This window comes from Dreissena polymorpha, chromosome 5, assembly GCF_020536995.1.
Source record: "Dreissena polymorpha isolate Duluth1 chromosome 5, UMN_Dpol_1.0, whole genome shotgun sequence".
In the NCBI taxonomy this organism is placed as follows: Eukaryota; Metazoa; Mollusca; class Bivalvia; order Myida; family Dreissenidae; genus Dreissena; species Dreissena polymorpha.
In genome coordinates this window covers 54,433,553-54,451,254 of record NC_068359.1, presented here as the reverse complement: position 1 = coordinate 54,451,254, position 17,702 = coordinate 54,433,553, and the positions used below count along the sequence as shown (strand labels likewise).

The 17,702-nt window shown below is 36.1% G+C and overlaps 1 protein-coding gene across 2 annotated transcripts in view; it reads left to right on the top strand.

The window, feature by feature from the left end:
* Positions 1-1,156: 1,156 nt before the first annotated feature.
* Positions 1,157-17,702, top strand: part of LOC127881313 (caspase-3-like) — a 32,861-nt gene continuing 16,315 nt past the window's right edge. Inside the window, exons 1-5 of one of the 2 annotated variants that reach the window (XM_052429068.1) lie at positions 1,157-1,348; positions 2,164-2,302; positions 8,389-8,523; positions 12,339-12,441; positions 14,326-14,471. In XM_052429068.1, coding sequence (XP_052285028.1) covers positions 2,171-2,302; positions 8,389-8,523; positions 12,339-12,441; positions 14,326-14,471 — 516 coding nt within the window. In that variant the 5' untranslated portion in view covers positions 1,157-1,348; positions 2,164-2,170. Of the gene's footprint in view, positions 1,368-2,163; positions 2,303-8,388; positions 8,524-12,338; positions 12,442-14,325; positions 14,472-17,702 lie in introns of both variants that reach the window. The other variant, XM_052429067.1, reaches the window with a different exon arrangement.

Below are 17,702 nucleotides of genomic sequence, written 5' to 3'. Positions count from 1 at the left end.
AGCAAATTAAACTTTACGAAAATAAACATGGTAAGAAGATCTACACAACTTCACGTAGGTTTCTACACATTTTGTAAATTTCAAAATGGCAGTCATTTTTGAGTTCGGTATTTTACAGTGATAAAACCAGAATTGTAGTTTGAACACAACCGTGTTCTACTTGAATGTGTAACATTTGGAACGCTGATTATATTTGGATCGAGGCTTATAGCGATATTTTGTCTCGTTACTCTTCTTTTGCGTGGAATTCTTAAGGACTTTTTCGAGTTCCGTAAACGGGAAAGATCACAATTAATATTACTACGCAATGTTAGGTTCACCTATTTTAATGTGGTTTTGCTTATATTTTATATATTAAAGACTACTATTTTTATTGCATCAGAAATAAATTAAATAAAAAAAAATATTGTCGGATAAATAGAATACTATTTTAGTGTGATTGTGTACTTAAATTTATCCCACTCGTCTCAGAAAGGCTTACAAGGCTCGGCAAGCCTCGCCATGTAAACCTCTCTTCACTCGTGGGATAAATTTAAGTACACCATAACACTAACATAGTATTCTCTGTTTACGACATCGGATTTTGGGCGGGAATACGACTCGGGTACAGTATAATATTGACCTGGTACGATTAAGTATATTTATCGTACCCGGGGTACATGTAAGTATACTTAAGAGTACCCGGGGTACATGTAAGTAGTACCCGAGCCGACAATGACCAATCGAGCCTCAGTTAGCGTTTATTTATAACGACTAATTGAAATGAAATGGAACATATATGATAAAAGGGACGTTAGCACTAACATCGAAGACGCTTCCATAATATATGCTAAAATTAACTCGGGCTTGTACAGAGTTCGACGAGAGATTGCCGTGGTGTAGTGGATATGGTATCCGTCTATCGATCGGGAGGTTACTGGTTCGATCCCCACTGTGGGAGCGATCTTTTAATCTCCCCCCCCCCCCCCCTCCTCAAAAAAAGTTCTGGTTCTACCCAGAGCCCAGACCCCTTCTATAGTCGAAGAGCGTCGATGCTCCAGAGGAGCCCTGCACTTAATTGACAATTAGAAGAAGTATATAGTGCGTGTATCCTTAAAAGTACTGTGTTGTAACCTATCAAAACCCACGTTGCTATTTATAGATTTTATGGAAAACCAACTAAGTTTGCAAATTTAAATTTGTTGTTACTTTGCAGCATTATTTTAACCATGTAAATCTCATCCAAGTACTCATAGAACATTCAAGTCATAAGAGTGTGTCTCTGTTTTTATATGTCCATAATTTATTTGTACTAAACAAGGGAAGTTTACAGGTGAAGAGTTCAAGAAAAAGACTGCTGTGACACAGTGTGAGTTGTGACTGTGAGAGTAAGTTGTAACGACTGTCTGAGTGGGTGTATAACTACCCTAGCAGGGCCAAAACACCAACTTTGGGAAAGGGCCACAGCCTCTTTTTTGGGGAAATAAGACACCATTTCCTGGCTATGGGGCATGAAAAAAACTGAGGTAGATTGGAAATTTAGAGATAAATGCATGATTTAAAGAAATTTATATAAGGCAAAGGCCAGTTTCAAAGGGCCTTTTTGGTTAAGGGGAAGAAAAAGAGGCCTCTTACGAAGGTGTTTTTTTTGCCCTGCTTAGTGTTATAGTATTGACAACTTTCTGGAAAATTTTGGCCACATAGAGGCATATTCGTTTATTAAAAGAGTAACTTGCGTGCATTGGATTCAAAGGGATCGTATCTGGTTTTACTATAGCAGAAGGGTAGATAACGTCTCTGCCTATAGTTCTATGATCTATCTCATGTATACTACAGAGGTAGTTTTGCTAAGTTATATATTTTAACTATTTGATATCGTTTGGGCAATAAGTACCAGTAGTTGCAAAAATCCAACTCCCAGCTGTTGACACTTCTGGTCTCTGCATGAGCTGTACGAATGTACTCATAATTTAAGCTCAGAGCATTCAAGATGATTTAGGCCAATACTCGACCATATATACCTTTCACAGTAGTTTGGTCTACCATAACTTTAAATGTTGCCTTTTAGTATTTTCTTACATTGCAGGACATGGGAACAGGTTCTGTATACAGAATCATCTTAATGCGGAAATAAATAGCTGATTCACTTGAGTCTTTAGTTGGTAAATATTTTTTCTTATATAGATCTGTCATGGACCCTGCACAGAAGACAGCCTTAAGGAAGTCTCGAGTTCATCTGGTCAACCATCTCGAGATGAGACATCTCTATGATTACATACTTAAAGATGAGCTGTTGACACCAATCATGGTTGAAACCATACAGGTATGCTTTGAAGATGTAATACTTCATCTACATGTATACTTCTGGTAAAAAAATGTTCATATGAATAAGAAAATTGCCAATAAAAAAAACACAAATAAGCATAAAGTGTTAAGACATTTTGAATCTTAGATACAATATAATTTTATCCTATCTAGGTAGCAATACTTGTGCCACACTGATTGAACAAAATGACAAGTGTACTTTTTTTAGACTGAATATTGTCCCATGAATTCCAGTCAGTTTTAAGCAAAATTAGCAAGATATTATAAATGCATACACTAAATTAAATTGTTAAACCGCTCATTTAATGATTTATTACATAATCATCTAGGTTGAACATTGTTCTTTAAAACAAGCAATCAGGCTGTTAGTTCCACTTTAAATCAAGAACATTTGGTTGGAAAAGCTCTAAAGGCGATGCATATTTTACTCTATAAATGTAAGCAGTATGAATTAAAGCCAAAATTATTTTGTCGGTTGTTTGATTCTTTTGTTGTGTCTATTTGTTGCTATGCCTCTGAAATATGGGGTTTTAATAAATCAAAAGAAATCGAACGCTTTTATTTTAAATTTTGCAAAAGATTGTTGAATGTAAATATAAATACATGTAATGCTGTAGTATATGGTGAGGTAGGCAGATACCCGTTGTATGTTAAAAGATATGTACGAATTGTTAAATATTGGTTAAAAGTTGTTAACAGTAAAAATATTATTATACAAACTGTATATATCAAAGTATTGAATGATTGTATTAAAGGATGCAAAAATTGGGTTGCAAATGTTAAACAATTGTTAAATGAATACGAATTTTCTCATGTGTTTGAAACTGCAAATATAACTAATAGTTGTTCTTTTGTATGTGAATTTAAATGCAGACTTATTGACACCGCTAAGCAGGAATGGTTTGGAAATATGAATAGAAGTTCTGTTCTAGCTAGATATGTATAGAATTTTTATGCCCCCCTTCAAAGAAGAGGACGTATATTGCTTTGCACATGTCGGTCGGTCTGTCGGTCCATCCACCAGGTGGTTTCCGGATGATAACTGAAGAACGCTTGGGCCTAGGATCATGAAACTTAATAGGAACATTGATCATGATTCGCAGATGACCCCTATTGATTTTGAGGTCACTAGGTCAAAGGTCAAGGTGACTTGAAATGGTAAAATGGTTTTTGGATGATAACTCAAGAACGCACACGCGGCCAACAGGGCGAACTCTGAACAATATAACTGAAGCAACTGGTCTGTAATCCTAAATCTATAATTATCAGTCCAATGAAACATCATCATTTGGGAAAAATAAAGTGGATCAGTAAAAATATTATCAGAATATGAGTTTTTTTTGTATATTTTGTATATTAAATATTGTGTTAATGTTTAATTTTGTTGATTAATATAAATATAAGCAGTACAGGAGAGGTAATACACTTAGTCTATTATATGTTTCTTATAATAAGTGCAATAAGTTTAAATTTCATGTTTAATAAATAGAGGATATTTGTTCATGTCAGTGTGAGATCATTTGTTATTTTTTTCATTGTCCCTTGACATATTGCTTTTATATTTTGCATACTTGTTTACCAACATCACCCCAACCTATAAACAAGAGCAGACAACTCTATCAAGCATTTTGTCATCATTATTGCCCCTTCTATACTTAGAATATGCATATATTTGATAAATCTATGTTAAAGTTGCGTACTACCTCAAATATTTCCTATATCCTTTAACATATTGCTTTTATATGTTCCATACTTGTTTACCAACATGACACCAACCTATAAACAAGAGCAGACCACTGTATCAAGCATTTTGAAATAATTATGGCCCCTTTTACACTTAGATAATTGAACATTTTGCTTAAATTGCCATAACTTCTTTATTTATGATAATACTTTATTATTACTTTGGCAAAACAACACTTACCGGAATACCACAATGCATTCCACCCAAACAATACCCCACGCCCCTACTAGAATCCCTTCCCCCTCCTCAACCTCACCCCCCCAATTTATTTTTTTAAACATCATATAATAAATAACCACACCCCACATTATACCCCCCTCTCACACCCCCACCCCCCCTATCTCCCCACCCCCCAAAAAAGAGATTTTTTTTTAAACATCTAATAAATTACCACACCCCACGTTATACCCCCCTCTCACTCCCCCCTACCCCCCCCACCCCCCCCCCCCATTTTTTTTTAAACATCTAATAAATTACCACACCCCACATTATACCCCCCTCTCAACCCCCCTACCCCCCCCCCCCCCATTAATTTTTTTTCCTTGTTTTATTTTTGAAAGATCGTCTAATAAATTATTGAATATGAACAATTTCCCCATGATGACTTACGTTATACTGTCAAGCAATTGAATAGTCGAGCGCCCTGTTAGGTCACAATGTCAAAGGTCAAGGTCACAGTGACTCGAAATAGTAAAATGGTTTCCGGATGATAACTCAAGAATGCTTACGCCTAGGATCATGAAACTCCATAGGTACATTTATCATGACTGGCAGATGACCCCTATTGATTTTCAGGTCACTAGGTCAAAGGTCAAGGTCACAGTGACTCGAAATAGTACAATGGTTTCCGGATAATAACTTACATTAGGTCAAAGGTCAAGGTCAAAGTGACAAAAAACGTATTCACACAATGGCTGCCACTACAACTGACATTCCATATGGGGGGCATGCATGTTTTACAAACAGCCCTTGTTAAAACCTCTCTTGAATATGAGTACTACTTGGATTTATTGCCTAAAAATCTACGTGTATACTTTGTTAAATTAAGGGCTTCAGCCCACCCGTTGAGAATTCAGACCGGAAGGTACTCAGGCAACAATATCCCTCGTGATGAACGGTATTGTCTTTGTTGCAATCAACGGGACATAGAGGATGAATTCCAATTTAATTGTGTTTGTGCATGCTTTCGTTTACTACGTCAAAAATACATTAAACGTATTTATCACATGAACCCATCTGTTGTAAAGTTTTATAATTTATTGACATCAACATGTAAATTTGAAATTATTAATGTATGTAAATATGTTAAAGAAGCCTTAACTATACGAAATTCTATTATAAATACCACTAATTGACTTAATAGACTAGTTTTTTTTCTTATTAAGTTCCCATAAATATCTGCAACTTTTTTGCATTGATATTATGTGAAATAATTGTTCTTCTGTTTTTGTACTTTCTGCAAAAATTATACCATATATACCATACCCAAATTAAACGTAAATAGTTTATCCTTACTGCCTTTAAAATAAGAATGTTTCTTCTTTTCAAAATGGTTGTTTTTTCTCTGTTTATATTTTGTTTTGAAATTTCACTGAATTCACACATTGAATTTATATATATATATATATATAATATTGTATCATTGATTTTGTCAAAATTATTATATTTTGACACGTGACATTGTTTAATTTATAAATATATGCATTAAAGACGATGTACATATGTATAAGTCTGAATAAACTGTCTGTTCTGTTCTGTTCTGCTGTTGGGTCAATATGTACCTTGTAGTTGGGTTTGAAAGCAGCATCCAGGAAAACAGCAGATTCCAGGAAAAACATGCTCCTGCAATGTTTTAAGATATTCAATAACTTTAAATCCGACCTTCAAGAAACTTGATGATTATGTTGGTATGCATAGTAGATTGTTCAAGTGATTATGTTGGTATGCATAGTAGATTGTTCAAGTGATTATGTTGGTATGCATAGTAGATTGTTCAAGTGATTATGTTGGTATGCATAGTAGATTGTTCAAGTGATTATGTTGGTATGCATAGTAGATTGTTCAAGTGATTATGTTGGTATGCATAGTAGATTGTTCAAGTGATTATGTTGGTATGCATAGTAGATTGTTCAAGTGATTATGTTGGTATGCATAGTAGATTGTCAAAGTGCAATAACAAACCAGATTTCATGAAGCTTGTAAGATTTATAGCCCTTGAAATATTAAAACAATTAAAAACCAAATCTTGTATATTCTCTAATTCATATAGTTGTAAATGAATCATCTTCATGTTTATGTTTATTAGTATCATATCTCGATTAAGTTAATAACCTGCTAGATCATCTGAATTTTGGACCTTGTATAATCCTAAATGTGCTGTCTAATATGTACTTTCTGTCCAATAGATATAGTTATGATCAACCAATAGTGAGGAAACATTAGAGATTATAGTAACCAGAGAACAAGTTGTTATGATCAACCAATTGTGAGGAAACATAAGAGATTATAGTGACCAGAGAACAAGCTGTTATTGAATAGTGAGGAAACATTAGAGATTATAGTAACCAGAGAACAAGCTGTTATTGAATAGTGAGGAAACATTAGAGATTATAGTAACCAGAGAACAAGCTGTTATTGAATAGTGAGGAAACATTAGAGATTATAGTAACCAGAAAACAAGCTGTTATTGAATTGTGAGGAAACATTAGAGATTATAGTAACCAGAAAACAAGCTGTTATTGAATTGTGAGGAAACATTAGAGATTATAGTAACCAGAGAACAAGCTGTTATTGAATTGTGAGGAAACATTGGAGATTATAGTAACCAGAGAACAAGCTGTTATTGAATTTGGGCTGGTCATATTACGGTCATGGTCACTTTTACAGTTATTAAAAAAAGAAAAATGGTTCCTGCTGAACGACTGTGTGTTATGAATTTGGAGACTTTTTTTGGCTCACCTGTCACGAAGTGACATGGTGAGTTTTTTTTGACCGTGTGATGTCCGGCGTCTGTTGTGCGTGCATGCGTGTGTGCGTGTGCCCATCAACAATTTGTTTGTGTAGACAGTAAAGGTCACAGTTTTCATCCGATCTTTATGTTATTTGGTCAGAATGTTTATCTTGATGAAATCTGGGTTGGGATAGTATTTGGGTCATCTGGGTTCAAAAACTAGGTCGCTAGGTAAAAAAAACTAGGTCACTAGGTCAAATAATAGAAAAACCTTGTGTACACAATAGAGGTCACAGTTTTCATCAAATCTTTATGAAATTGAGTCAGAATGTTTATCTTGATGAAATCTGGGTTTGGATTGTATTTTGGTCATCTGGGGTCAAAAACTAGGTCACTAGGTCAAATAATAGAACAACCTTGTGTAGACAATAGAGGTCACTGTTTTCATCCAATCTTTATGAAATTTAGTCAGAAAGTTTGTCTTTTCAAATCTAGCTTGGAATCGAATTTTGGTCATCGAGGGTAAAAAACTAGATCACTAGGTTAAAGTTAAAAAAACAACTTGTGTAGACAGTAGAGGTGAGGTCACAGTTTTCATCCAAACTTAATAAAATTTGGCCAGAATGTTAATCTTGATGAAATCTGGGTTGGGATTGGATTTGGGTCATTTGGGGTCAAAAACTAGGTCACTAGGTCAAATCATAGAAAAACCTTGTGTAGACAATAGAGGTCATAGCTTTCATCTGATCTTAATGAAATATGGTCAGAATGTCTATCTTGATAATATCTGATTTTGGATCGTATATGGGTCATCTGGGGTCAAAAATTAGGTCACCTGGCCAATTCTAGTAAAACCTTGTGTAGATGAAAGAGGTCACAGTTTTCATCACATCTTAATGAAATTTTGTCAGAATGTATTAATTGATGAACTCTGGCATGGGATTGTATATGGGTCTGATAGAATTTAAGTTGATGTAGCAAGATTAGTCAGGTGAGCGATTCAGGGCCATCATAGCCCTCTTGTAATTGCATTTTTGGTCAGTCTGGTCAAGGTCACTGTTATTCAAAATAGAACATTGGTATCCAATCAATAGCTTTTGTTTGGAACAGGGTGTAACATGGAAATCGGGTAAGTAGGTACCTTACCTGCTTCCCTAAGTCAAGGTCACTGTAAAGCAAAGATATCAGTTCAAAATGGTGGGACTTGATTTGGATAAAAACAAGACCCACAGGTAATATGACCCAATAAAGGCTATACATATAGCCAAAACAAAGCTGTGCTAATGCTGTACACAGAGGCAAGCAGTTGTTATCTAATTTGATATGTACGGTCAATATGCATACCAACTACTACACAAGCGAAAACTTCAGAGAATGGTTCAATTTTCAGGCCAAGGAATGTAGACCAGATCAGGTGCGGGCTTTTCTTGACATTCTGCCGCGTCGCGGTCCTACAGCCTACAACATTTTTCTGAAGATTCTGACGGAGAGTGGTCAAAATGCTCTTGCAAATCACATCAAACAGGTGTGAACAACGGTTTGTAAAATGCTGAAATGCTAAAATGCTATAAATTGGGTCTCTTTTTGTACAGTCGGTTATTACAATATTCGTATACCTTTTCACCATATTATAAAATTATATTATTGTTTGTTAATTATAGCTGAACAACACAATTTTTATGCCCCCGGATTGAAAGATCGGGGTATTTTGTTTTTGGCCTGTCTGTCTGTCTGTCTGTCTGTCTTTCATTGTGTCAGTCAGTCATTGTATGTGTGTGTCACAAACTTTAACCTTGGTTAAAGTTTTATAACGTTTGCAATATTGAAGATAGCAACTTCATATTTGGCATGCATGTGTATCTCACTGAGCTGCACATTTTGAGTGGTGAAAAGTCAAGGTCAAGGTCATCCTTCAAGGTCAAAGGTCAAATATCATTGTATTTTTCGTTCCTAAAACTTTCACCTTTGTTAAAGTTTGGTCATAACTTTTTTAATATTGAAGATAGCAACTTGATATTTGGCATGCATGTGTATCTCATTGAGCTGCACATTTTGAGTGGCTAAAGGTCAAAGTCAAGGTCATTGTTCAAGGTCAAAGGTCAAATTTATGGCTTCAAAGCGGCGCAATAGGGGGCATTCTGTTTCTGACAAACACATCTCTTGTTGTTTTAAAGAAAGAAAACAACATGAGCAATACAATTAAAAATAGATCGGAATTAAAGGGGCCTTTTACAGATTTTTGAATGTATTGAAGTTTGTCATTAAATGCATTATATTGATAAATGTAAACATTGGATGTAAAAAGCTCCAGTAAGAAGCAAGAATAAAATCAAAGAAAGAAAAAAAAGTAACCCTCAACTGGGCTCAAACCACTGACCCTGGAGTAAAATGATGTATTTGATACTTTATATATTAAAAGCAATCCTCATAGTATCACTGAATATAACAACAACAACAGAACTCTCCAAATTTGTTCAATCATTTCACGTTACAACGCTTTATAAATTTCAGGTTTTTAAATCGTCAAAAGATGCATATAATTGATATTTTAAAGCATGGTAAATGTTCAGTATTGCTGTTTCCTCATAAATATAATAACTAGAACGAAAATTTGCGAATCTTAAACATTTGTTTTTTTTATTTGTCAATTTGCCTAAACATGATCAGGCCCCTTTAATGGTGTTTGAAATAGCAGTGTTGAAAGGTATACAAATAAATGTGTATGTGAAAGAATTTTAATATATTTTTGGCAAATTTTGGCAAAATATTAATGTTTATGTCAAATGTAAAAGTCATTTGTATTCTGAAAGGAAAATTGGTTGCTAGTTTAAATATTAATTTTGCAGCTATAGACCATTACACAACAGCTCAGTGTACACTGGAAAATAAACCAAGTACAGCATGAGTTAGGAATGTCATAGTGTATATGGTGTCTGTCTCATCTGTCAGGAGAGCTGTTAGGAATGTCATAGTGTATATGGTGTCTGTCTCATCTGTCAGGAGAGCTGTTAGGAATGTCATAGTGTATATGGTGTCTGTCTCATCTGTCAGGAGAGCTGTTAGGAATGTCATAGTGTATATGGTGTCTGTCTCATCTGTCAGGAGAGCTGTTAGGAATGTCATAGTGTATATGGTGTCTGTCTCATCTGTCAGGAGAGCTGTTAGGAATGTCATAGTGTATATGGTGTCTGTCTCATCTGTCAGGAGAGCTGTTAGGAATGTCATAGTGTATATGGTGTCTGTCTCATCTGTCAGGAGAGCTGTTAGGAATGTCATAGTGTATATGGTGTCTGTCTCATCTGTCAGGAGAGCTGTTAGGAATGTCATAGTGTATATGGTGTCTGTCTCATCTGTCAGGAGAGCTGTTAGGAATGTCATAGTGTATATGGTGTCTGTCTCATCTGTCAGGAGAGCTGTTTTGAATGTCATTGTGTATATGGTGTCTGTCTCATCTGTCAGGAGAGCTGTTAGGAATGTCATAGTGTATATGGTGTCTGTCTCATCTGTCAGGAGAGCTGTTAGGAATGTCATAGTGTATATGGTGTCTGTCTCATCTGTCAGGAGAGCTGTTAGGAATGTCATAGTGTATATGGTGCCTGTCTCATCTGTCAGGAGAGCTGTTAGGAATGTCATAGTGTATATGATGTCTGTCTCATCTGTCAGGAGAGCTGTTAGGAATGTCATAGTGTATATGGTGTCTGTCTCATCTGTCAGGAGAGCTGTTAGGAATGTCATAGTGTATATGGTGTCTGTCTCATCTGTCAGGAGAGCTGTTAGGAATGTCATAGTGTATATGGTGTCTGTCTCATCTGTCAGGAGAGCTGTTAGGAATGTCATAGTGTATATGGTGTCTGTCTCATCTGTCAGGAGAGCTGTTAGGAATGTCATAGTGTATATGGTGTCTGTCTCATCTGTCAGGAGAGCTGTTTTGAATGTCATTGTGTATATGGTGTCTGTCTCATCTGTCAGGAGAGCTGTTAGGAATGTCATAGTGTATATGGTGTCTGTCTCATCTGTCAGGAGAGCTGTTAGGAATGTCATAGTGTATATGGTGTCTGTCTCATCTGTCAGGAGAGCAGTTAGGAATGTCATAGTGTATATGGTGTCTGTCTCATCTGTCAGGAGAGCTGTTAGGAATGTCATAGTGTATATGGTGTCTGTCTCATCTGTCAGGAGAGCTGTTAGGAATGTCATAGTGTATATAGTGTCTGTCTCATCTGTCAGGAGAGCTGTTAGGAATGTCATAGTGTATATGGTGTCTGTCTCATCTGTCAGGAGAGCTGTGATGAATGTCATAGTGTATATGGTGTCTGTCTCTTCTGTCAGGAGAGCTGTTAGGAATGTCATAGTGTATATGGTGTCTGTCTCATCTGTCAGGAGAGCTGTTTGGAATGTCATAGTGTATATGGTGTCTGTCTCATCTGTCAGGAGAGCTGTTAGGAATGTCATAGTGTATATGGTGTCTGTCTCATCTGTCAGAAGAGCTGTAAGGAATGTCATAGTGTATATGGTGTCTGTCTCATCTGTCAGGAGAGCTGTTAGGAATGTCATAGTGTATGTGGTGTCTGTCTCATCTGTCAGGAGAGCTGTTAGGAATGTCATAGTGTATATGGTGTCTGTCTCATCTGTCAGGAGAGCTGTTAGGAATGTCATAGTGTATATGGTGTCTGCCTCATCTGTCAGGAGAGCTGTTAGGAATGTCATAGTGTATATGGTGTCTGTCTCATCTGTCAGGAGAGCTGTTAGGAATGTCATAGTGTATATGGTTTCTGTCTCATCTGTCAGGAAAGCTGTTAGGAATGTCATAGTGTATATGGTGTCTGTCTCATCTGTCAGGAGAGCTGTTAGGAATGTCATAGTGTATATGGTGTCTGTCTCATCTGTCAGGAGAGCTGTTAGGAATGTCATAGTGTATATGGTGTCTGTCTCATCTGTCAGGAGAGCTGTTAGGAATGTCATAGTGTATATGGTGTCTGTCTCATCTGTCAGGAGAGCTGTTAGGAATGTCATAGTGTAAATGGTGTCTGTCTCATCTGTCAGGAGAGCTGTTAGGAATGTCATAGTGTATATGGCATCGTCTCATCTGTCAGGAGAGCTGTCAGGAATGTCATAGTGTATATGGTGTCTGTCTCATCTGTCAGGAGAGCTGTTAGAAATGTCATAGTGTATATGGTGTCTGTCTCATCTGTCAGGAGAGCTGTTAGGAATGTCATAGTGTATATGGTGTCTGTCTCATCTGTCAGGAGAGCTTAAGTTTGAGAGAATTCTCAATAAGCCTTTGGCTTTCAATAGCAATAAAGCTTACATAACTATAGTTTGAACCTCTCCAAACTGCTACAGGAATATGACAGAGAAACTGGCAATGCAAGCGGTCTCTCTGAGCTGAGTCTTACTCCAGAATCCTCATCGGACAATGAGGACATGGAAGTGGAAGGTGTAGAAGGTAGGCAGTGATTTTAGTATTTTGTTTCAGTCAAATATGGGTCCTGTAGTGGTACCCATTACCAATATAAAAAAGTATATATTTTTCCCAAATGTGACCTGAAAATTCCAAATAAAGGATGTTCAAAAAAGTATTTTGTTTTTATAATATGTGGTAACATTTAATTCATCTCAAAATCATAAGTTATACCTTAGTAAATATAATATTAATTTCACTTTTATTTTCAATTTACAGCATTTGTTGGAAAACATTGAACAAGACTTATTTCCCAAACTTCGTCAAAATGCCGCAAATTTTCCCAATTGAAAGTGATTCGGCCCCGTTTCCAAAACGGTAAAAAAACCACTGGACCTTTATATTGCTGTTTATGGGTAATATTTAGTACTGTAAAATACAAAAAGTACATTTTTTCATTATTGTATATGTTGTATCTTCAATATTGCAAATGGGTTCATGTTTATAAAAATTACACTTTAAATCAATTTTGTCAACAATGTCATAACTGCATGATCAGTAAAATGTTAATTGTCAAGGGCATTTATTTAAAATGTATTTTAATTAATATATGTCTCAAGTTATAACTTGAACTAGCTTCTTAAATGTTTCTGTTTATTATATTCCTTTTCACAATTTTATTAGCGAGGCTGTTTTCGGAAAAAACCCGAGCTATTGTCATAGCCAGCTCGTCGTTGGCTCTAAAATCTAAGTGCTTCCACCTACAACTTTGAAACTTCATATGTACATGCACCTTGATGAGTTCTACATGCCACACCCATTTTTGGGTCACTAGGTCAAAGGTCAAGTTCACTGTGACCTCTAATATCAAACTTTAACATAGGCTCTAAAATCAAAGTGCTTTCACCTACAACTTTGAAACTTCATATGTAGATGCACCTTCATGAGCTCTACACGCAACACCCATTTTTGGGTCACTAGGTCAAAGGTCAAGGTCACTGTGACCTCTAATATAAAACTTTAACATAAACCTTAACATTCGCTCTAAAATCAAAGTGCTTCCACCTACAACTTTGAAACTTCATATGTAGATGCACCTTAATGAGTTCTATACGCCACACCCATTTTGGGTCACTAGGTCAAAGGTCAAGGTCACTGTAACCTCTAAAAAAAAAATCTAACAAGCTTTCGCAGCTGAGCGTGGCACCCGTTATGCGGTACTCTTGTTGTATTTACGATGGATTGCCCACAATTTTACTTCAAAAGGCAGATTCACAAATCTCTGGGCACTGTGTTGCAATAATTGACCATTTTGGTTGCGTTCTGTCATTATTCACCAGTAAAATAATCATGTTTTACAGGGTGATATTTGCAGTTACTTTCTCGGTCAATTGGTTTGTCTGCATACATATAATGTAGTGTGTCTGCTAAGTACCTCGTGTTATGTACCCCTTTTTGTTCTATATGGATTTACCTGAAATTCATGCCTACTGTAATTTGGCCTTGCAAAATTTGGAATGATTATTCGTTGCGATCTTAAATGCATAGATCGGTCTAACAAAAATATCTATCAAAATTAATGAAGCACGAATACAAATGATTTTGCATGATATCATGAAGATGATATATAGATGTGCAAGACACTTTATCCCCAGATATCCTCATGTTCCTTAGTTATTCATCCTTAAAACTGCTGACACAGCAGTGCGGGGTATGATGTTTGTGACAAAGTACTAATAGTCTGATATTGTTCCATCATTCAGACTCAAAGTTAATAAAAATAACTGTCATTATCTTTGTATTCTCTAGTTTCTTTTATAAGTTTTTTTAGCAGGATTAAAATGATTGTTTGAACTGATAAGCCCAAATTGAGCCAACTTAAAGTTTTTATAGTTGCTCAATATGACCTTGTGAAATAAATGCTTTCAGTATTCAAGGGCACTTCCCTGATAACTGCAGTGCAGGAGACAGGCAGTCCAGTTGCTAACCTACCAGACCCCCAGTCCATCGTGTCCTTGACCTCTCAAGGTAGCTCCGCCTCTCTGGGACCAGGGTACACAGGAAACTATGAGGAGGTGAGTTCACAATGATTTCCTTGTCAGACAAACTTATCAAAATGTTTACTACGTTTTTCTTCAGAAAGCTTCATAGATTTTTCCAATATTTCTATTTAAAACCATTTTAATGCATTGAACTAATAGCTATGTGTACTACTTTAGAATAAAAAGCATTCAGTGTGTGTTTTTAACTAGGTTTTCAGAAGGAAAAAACAGGTTATTAGATTGGCGAATGTCGGCTTGCGGGCGGAACAAGCTTGTCCAGGCCATAACTTTGTTGTTCATTGTGAGATTTTAAAATCATTTGGCACATTTATCCACCTTCATTAGACGGTGTGTCGTGCGAAAGAATTACTTTGATATCTCCAAGGTCAAGGTCACACTTTGAGTTCAAAAGTCAAAAATGGCCATAAACGAGCTTGTCCGGGCCATAACTATGTCATTCATTGTTAGATTTTAAAATCATTTGGCACATTTGTTCACCATCATGGGACGGTGTGTCGCACGAAAGAATTACATTATTATCTCCAAGGTCAAGGTCGCCATGAATTAAAATAGATTTATTTTGAAACAAAGGGGATTCATTATAAACAATCAGTTCAGTTTGAGTTGTCTCCCTTCATCAGACTTTTTATACGCCCGTTTTAAAAAAACGGGACGTATTATAGTTTCGCCTTGGCGGCGGGCGGGCGGCGTCCACAGCAGTGTCCGCTCTCTAATTCAAATAGTTTTCATCCGATCTTCACCAAACTTGGTCAGAAGTTTTATCTAGACAATATCTAGGTCAAGTTTGAATATGGGTTGTGCTGGGTCAAAAACTAGGTCACAGGGTCACTTAGTGCATTTCAAGCATTAAGCATGGTGTCCGCTCTCTAATTGAAGTAGTTTATCCGATCTTCACCAAACGTGGTCAGAAGTTGTATCTGGACAATATCTAGGTCAAGTTCGAATATGGGTCATGCCGGATAAAAAACTAGGTCACGGGGTCACTTAGTGCATTTCAAGCATTTAGCATGGTGTCTGCTCTGTAATAGAAGTAGTTTTCATCCGATAATCACATTACTTGGTCAGAAGTTGTATCTAGACAATATCTAGGTCAAGTTTGAATATGGGTCATGCAGGGTCAAAAACTAGGTCACAGGGTCACTTAGTGCATTTCAAGCATTTAGCATGGTGTCCGCTCTCTAATTGAAGTAGTTTTCATCCGATCTTCACCAAATTTGGTCAGAAGTTGTGTCTAGAAATTTCTAGGTCAAGTTCAAGTATGGGTCATGCCGGGTCAAAAACTAGATCACAAGGTAACTTAGTGCATTTCAAGCATTTAGCATGGTGTCCGCTCTCTAACTGAGGTAGTTTTAATTTGTTCTTCACCAAATTTGATCAGAAGTTGTGTCTAGATGATATGTAGGTCAAGTTCAAATATGGGTCATGGTAAAGTTATCAAGTTGTCCAAAACCTTCAAACAGGCGTATCTTGTGACAGTTTGGCACTCTTGTTTCAAATTGAAAACCTGGTTTTGTGACAATTTTGTCCCTTGTTTATATCTTTAATTGATATCGTTCTGTCACAATTATTTCCTCATAACTAAATCTGTTTTTAAAAAGGATACAACATGATCTTTTTTTTTAACCAGGTTTTTAACCAGGTTTTCCGAAGGAAAAAACTGGTTATTAGATTGGCGAATGCGGGCGGGCTGGCTGGCTGGCTGGCTGGCTGGTGGGCGGGCGGAACAAGCTTGTCTGGGCCATAACTATATCGTTCATTGTCAGATTTTAAAATCATTTGGCACATTTGTTCACCATCATTGGACAGTGTGTCGCGCGAAATAATTACGTCGATATCTCCAAGGTCAAGGTCACACTTTGAGTTCAAAGGTCAAAAATGGCCATAAATGAGCTTGTCCTGGCCATAATTATGTCATTCATTGTGAGATTTTAAAATCATTTGGCACATTTGTTCACCATCATGGGACGGTGTGTTGCACGAAAGAATCACGTCAATATCTCCAATGTCAAGGTCGCCACGACTAAAAATAGATTTAAAAAAAAAAAAAACTTACAAAGGGGGTTAATTTTGTTTGTTCATTTCAAAAGTTCAGTTTGAGTTTTCTCCCTTTATCAGATTTTTTTTTCACAATGAAAACCTGGTTTTGTGACAATTTTGTCCCTTGTTCTTGTTTGCATTTAGATATAAAATATTTAGCCAGTTAAGCTACTGAGTTGACAGAATGTGCATTGCTGTATCATATTGCTGTATCATTGCTGTATCATATTGCTGTATCATTGCTGTGTCATTGCTGTATCATTGCTGTATCATTGCTGTATCATATTTTAGTTTAATTACAGACTGATATACTTATTATGTACACTGTATTTTACCCTTTTTTATTTGTTGTAAATGAAGAATACATGGATATCCCACCACTTTTACTTCTTCAATCAAGACAAAAATAAAACCATTGAACAGAAAATACATACATTTATTTTATGCTTTCCGGTGGTTTATAGAGAAATATCAGTGAATTAAAACTGATAATTTCACGGTTTCAAACAGTGAAAATTATCAGTGAAAATTATCGATAATTTTCATTGTTTACTGTGAAATGACGTCATTTTCTCGACGAAATGACGTCATTATCTCAGCGAAATTCTTTAGTTAAACTCTTTAACAATGTATATAAACGGTGAAAATAAGCATAAAATAAAAAGAAAATTTGTTGGATTCGGTGGAATATCGATTTTAATTCACTCGTGAGTCGTGATCATAAAAAATATATATTTTCACTCGTGGCTCCGCCACTCGTGAAAATATTATTTTCTATGATCACTCGTGAATAAAAATCGATAATCCACCGAATCCAACAAATATCCTCTATGTATTCTTGAAACAAAAAAAGTTTGAGCAACAAAAACAGAAACAGCAAAAACAATAACAGTAACAACCGTAACCCAATTGTCGCACTTTGTCAAGTACTTTTAGTTTTTAGTAACAATAACTGTTTAAGGTAGCGCACCTCAAATGGGCACACATCCAAATATAATCTAATTAATTGGTTTCTTAATCAGCATCATTTCACTGGACTACATGCAAATTTGTAGGTAGACTTTCCATGCTTTTTAAAAAAATATACCGATTTTTTCAAAACCACCCCCACGCTCGGCTTTTGTCCAGTTTATTTTCACCCCTGGGGTATATAAAAGTTCCATAATTCATTCAAATTTCCAAATATAGGCATGCAGTTGGTGTGTA